Genomic DNA, 3,502 nt, shown 5'->3' on the forward strand with positions numbered 1-3,502 from the left:
CGGCGGGCACTGGGACGGGCCTTCACTGCCCGCGCCCCCTGGTGCACACGACGGAGGAGGCGACAAAGGCACAGCAGGCGGCCACAATTTCTGACAGTAAATGGTACGGGGCGGGGGCGGGAATGGGAGGTGAGACAGAAAGGGGAAGAGAGAGGGAGGGAGGAAGAGAGGGAGGGAGGGAGGGAGATGGGAGAAGAGGAAGAGGAAGCAAGGAGAGGAAGACAGCGGCAGCCCGTCTGGACTCTCCCCAGAGCCACGTCTGACAATACCCTGGTCACGTTTTAATTAATTGCAAGGTTTTACCATTGCCTCAAACCAGAGCTCTCTCTCTGATTAATTTCCGAAAGAGCCTGCAGAGTCGAATCATCGCAAACACTATGATCCCGGTTATTATGGCCTGAGCAGCTAAAAGCAGAAAATAGAGAGCCCAGAACAGGCTCTGATCCTGACTTTTGCCCTCGGCCACTGGCCGGGCCCACACCCAGGACTCGGAGCGCTTGGGTCCCAAGGAAGCGCGGGCAGGGGCGGCGGGCAGGGCGGGCTGCTGGGTGCCTTCGGAAGAGCCGAGGGCAAGGCGGCGGGAAGGCGGGCTCCCGGGGCGCGGGCAGCCGGGGTCGCCGGGGGGCAGGGCCCAGAGCGGCAGGCCGGCGTGCGGCCCGGGGCCGTGACACAGCGGGGGCTCGGCTCGACCCACGAGGCCCGCGTGCCGCCGCAGCCACGCCAGGAACGGCCCCAGGCCACAGTCGCAGCGCCAGGGATTGTGCCCCAGCAGAACCTTCGCCAGCCGGGGCAGAGCCTCAAATACGTCTCCGGGCAGTGTCTCCAGCTGGTTGTGGTCAAGCTGGGCCTCCTCCAGGCTGCTGAGGTTGCGGAAGAGCTCGCGGGGCAGGGTCCGCAGCCGGTTGCGGCGCAGCGACAAGTGCCGCAGCCCGCCGAGGCCGCGGAGCAAGCCGGCGGGGAGGGAAGCCAGGCCGGTGGAGCGCAGGGCGAGCACCCGCAGCTCGCCGAGGCCCCGAAAGGCGTCCTCCGGGAGCGCGCTCAGCCGCGGGCTCAGCGTCACCCCCAGGACCCGCAGGCCGCTCAGGTTGCGGAAGGCGGCGGCAGGCAGGGTGCGCAGCTGGGTGGCGTTCAGCCACAGCTCCCTCAGGCCGCCCATCACCCCGAAAAGCACCTCGGGGAGTTCCTCCAGCGGGTTCTCGAACAGGGTCAGGAAGGTCAAATTGTGCGAATGAAGAAAGAGGGCAGAGGGCAGAAACTCGAGGCGGTTTCTGGAAAGAGTCAAAGAGCTCAGGCTTCGCAGACGGTCGAAGGCGCCGGGTGCGACGGAACGGATGTGATTTCTGTCGAGCTGCAGCTCCCTCAGGGCGCGCAGGCTATCCAACAGCCCCGAATCCAGAGACACGAGCTGGTTCGAGTGGAGCAGAAGCTTCTCAAGCTTAACCTGGACCCCAAACAATCCCTCGGGCAGGTGGGTCAAATTATTTCCCGATAAATCCAACAATTTCAGGTTCTCCAGGTGTGCGAAGAGGCTAGCAGGGAGGAAAGCGAGTTGGTTTTGGTTCAAAAAGAGCTCCTGCAGGTTAACCAGTTTCTGAAACATGTTTTGGTCAAGGCTCTTTAGTTCATTGCCGTCCAGAAACAACTGTTCCAAGAGCACCAGCTTATCCAACAGGGCGCCTGGAAGATGAGTGATCTTGTTGTGCGATAACCTCAGGGTTTTAAGTTTTATCAGGTCGTTGAAAGTGCCGGGAGCAATGGCCGAAACTTGGCTGTCGGACAGCATTAGGCGCTGCAGGACGGTCATGCCACTGAAGCTGCTGTTCTGCAAGATGCCGCGGCCCATTTGGAAGAGCAGGATGTGCGTAAGGTTGGTGGGCAAGCCGAGCGCCGCGATGCGCGCCACGCTGCCCTGCGAGCACTGCGCGGCGTCGCGGAAAATGCACCTGCAGGTGGGTGGGCAGGGGAAGGGCTGGGCGCGCAGGAGCCCGAGCGCAGCGCACAGCAGAGCGCTCCTCAGCATGTCTGGAAAGGCGACCGCGGCAGATCTGTGGGCAACACCCAAAGGACAAACGCTCTAATTTCAATCTTGTAACCTAACCCTGCATGATCCTTTCGCCAGGATTATCACCGACTTTGAATGTTACCCAGGTACAAGTTAAGTCTCCCTCTTAGGAGTGCTGATTTTCCTGGGTGGTGAAAAGACGTTCATTCTACACTACGAGGCCTCGTTCGTTTTACAGATTTTCCACTCTTAGTTCAAATCGTTGAAATGAAAGCATTTTCAAGCAATGGAAAAGTCAATACCTTTAAATCTTTACATAGAGAGAACTAATTAAAATAATCTTTCTCACAGACATCACAGAGCAGTGTGCATTGTGAACATAGCCCTGCTCTTGACTTCATGACAGCCTGGGGTGGCTATGACCTACAGCCCTGAAGGGAACAGCAAAGTCTGTTAAAACAGCAGCAACCATCACCTGATTCCTTTTATCACAATCATGCTGTATCTTCAGTGCCAACTTACTCTAAAACAGGACCACCCCATAATAGTGAACCACACTGAGAAAAGTAGGTAATAGTGGGTAATAGTACCTGTCACTTTATGCCACGCATTGTTCTCAGAACTTTATTTAAATTATTTCACTTAATCCTTACAACAACCCTATGAGTTAGGTACTAATATTATCCCCAATTAAAGGATGATGCAGCTAAGGCACAGAAAGTTTAAGTAACTTAACCAGGGTCACAGAGCTAGAATTTGAGAGTAGTATTTCTGATTGAGCCATAAACAAGGAGCTATCACTGCTAAGATGCTTAAATAAAAATTAGTACTCGTGGCACTGAATTATCTGTGAAATACAGTAATACTAATCTGCCAAAACAATGTTCCCTACATGTAATTTTAAACGAATTGCTTCTTGTACTAAATTTTATTTCTTGTTCGTACAGACTAACCGAGCCCTCCAGTTGCCCATACTAATTCTTAAAATATTTGGCCTTACCTGAAATGGTGCTGCAGCCCAAAGCAACTGAAAGGCTTAGAGCTTTGCATGTGATCTGGCACTTTCCAAAGGAAGAGGGAAGTATCCTTGCATCCTGAGGATAAAGGCTATCCCAGAATAAAAGTCATGTTAAGGACCCTATCTCAGAGGACATATTCTGGTTTTTAATGACAAATATCTTCAAACTTTGAAAAAGAGACCATATATCACCCAAGTCCTATGGCCAAAGTTGAATGATAAGAGCAGGAGGGAGAGCAGTTTCTTCCCAGAGGCACAATATGACTCTGTGATGTGTGTCCAGTAGTGACACAGCTGGGCCACTGCAGCAACCACACCCCTGGTTGGGCTACACTTTCTTTGGGTGTTCCTTTTTCTGCCATTTCCAGTTCCCCTCTCCCCCTTTAAGGAATAAGGCTAAGGACATTCTCAAGTGCTCCACTCATTTTTTTTTTTTTTTTCGTTTTAGGAGTAGTAAAGCTAAAAACATTCTCAAATATGTT

General features: G+C 53.5%; 1 protein-coding gene across 1 annotated transcript; it reads right to left on the reverse strand.

Annotated features, from left to right (window-relative positions):
• Positions 1-310: 310 nt before the first annotated feature.
• GP5 (glycoprotein V platelet) lies at positions 311-2,020 on the reverse strand. Its single transcript, XM_060098647.1, has one exon. The coding sequence runs from the start codon at positions 2,018-2,020 to the stop codon at positions 311-313; it is 1,710 nt and encodes a 569-aa protein (XP_059954630.1).
• Between the last annotated feature and the right edge of the window lie 1,482 nt (positions 2,021-3,502).

Source organism: Mesoplodon densirostris, chromosome 5 (genome assembly GCF_025265405.1).
Source record: "Mesoplodon densirostris isolate mMesDen1 chromosome 5, mMesDen1 primary haplotype, whole genome shotgun sequence".
In the NCBI taxonomy this organism is placed as follows: domain Eukaryota; kingdom Metazoa; phylum Chordata; class Mammalia; order Artiodactyla; family Ziphiidae; genus Mesoplodon; species Mesoplodon densirostris.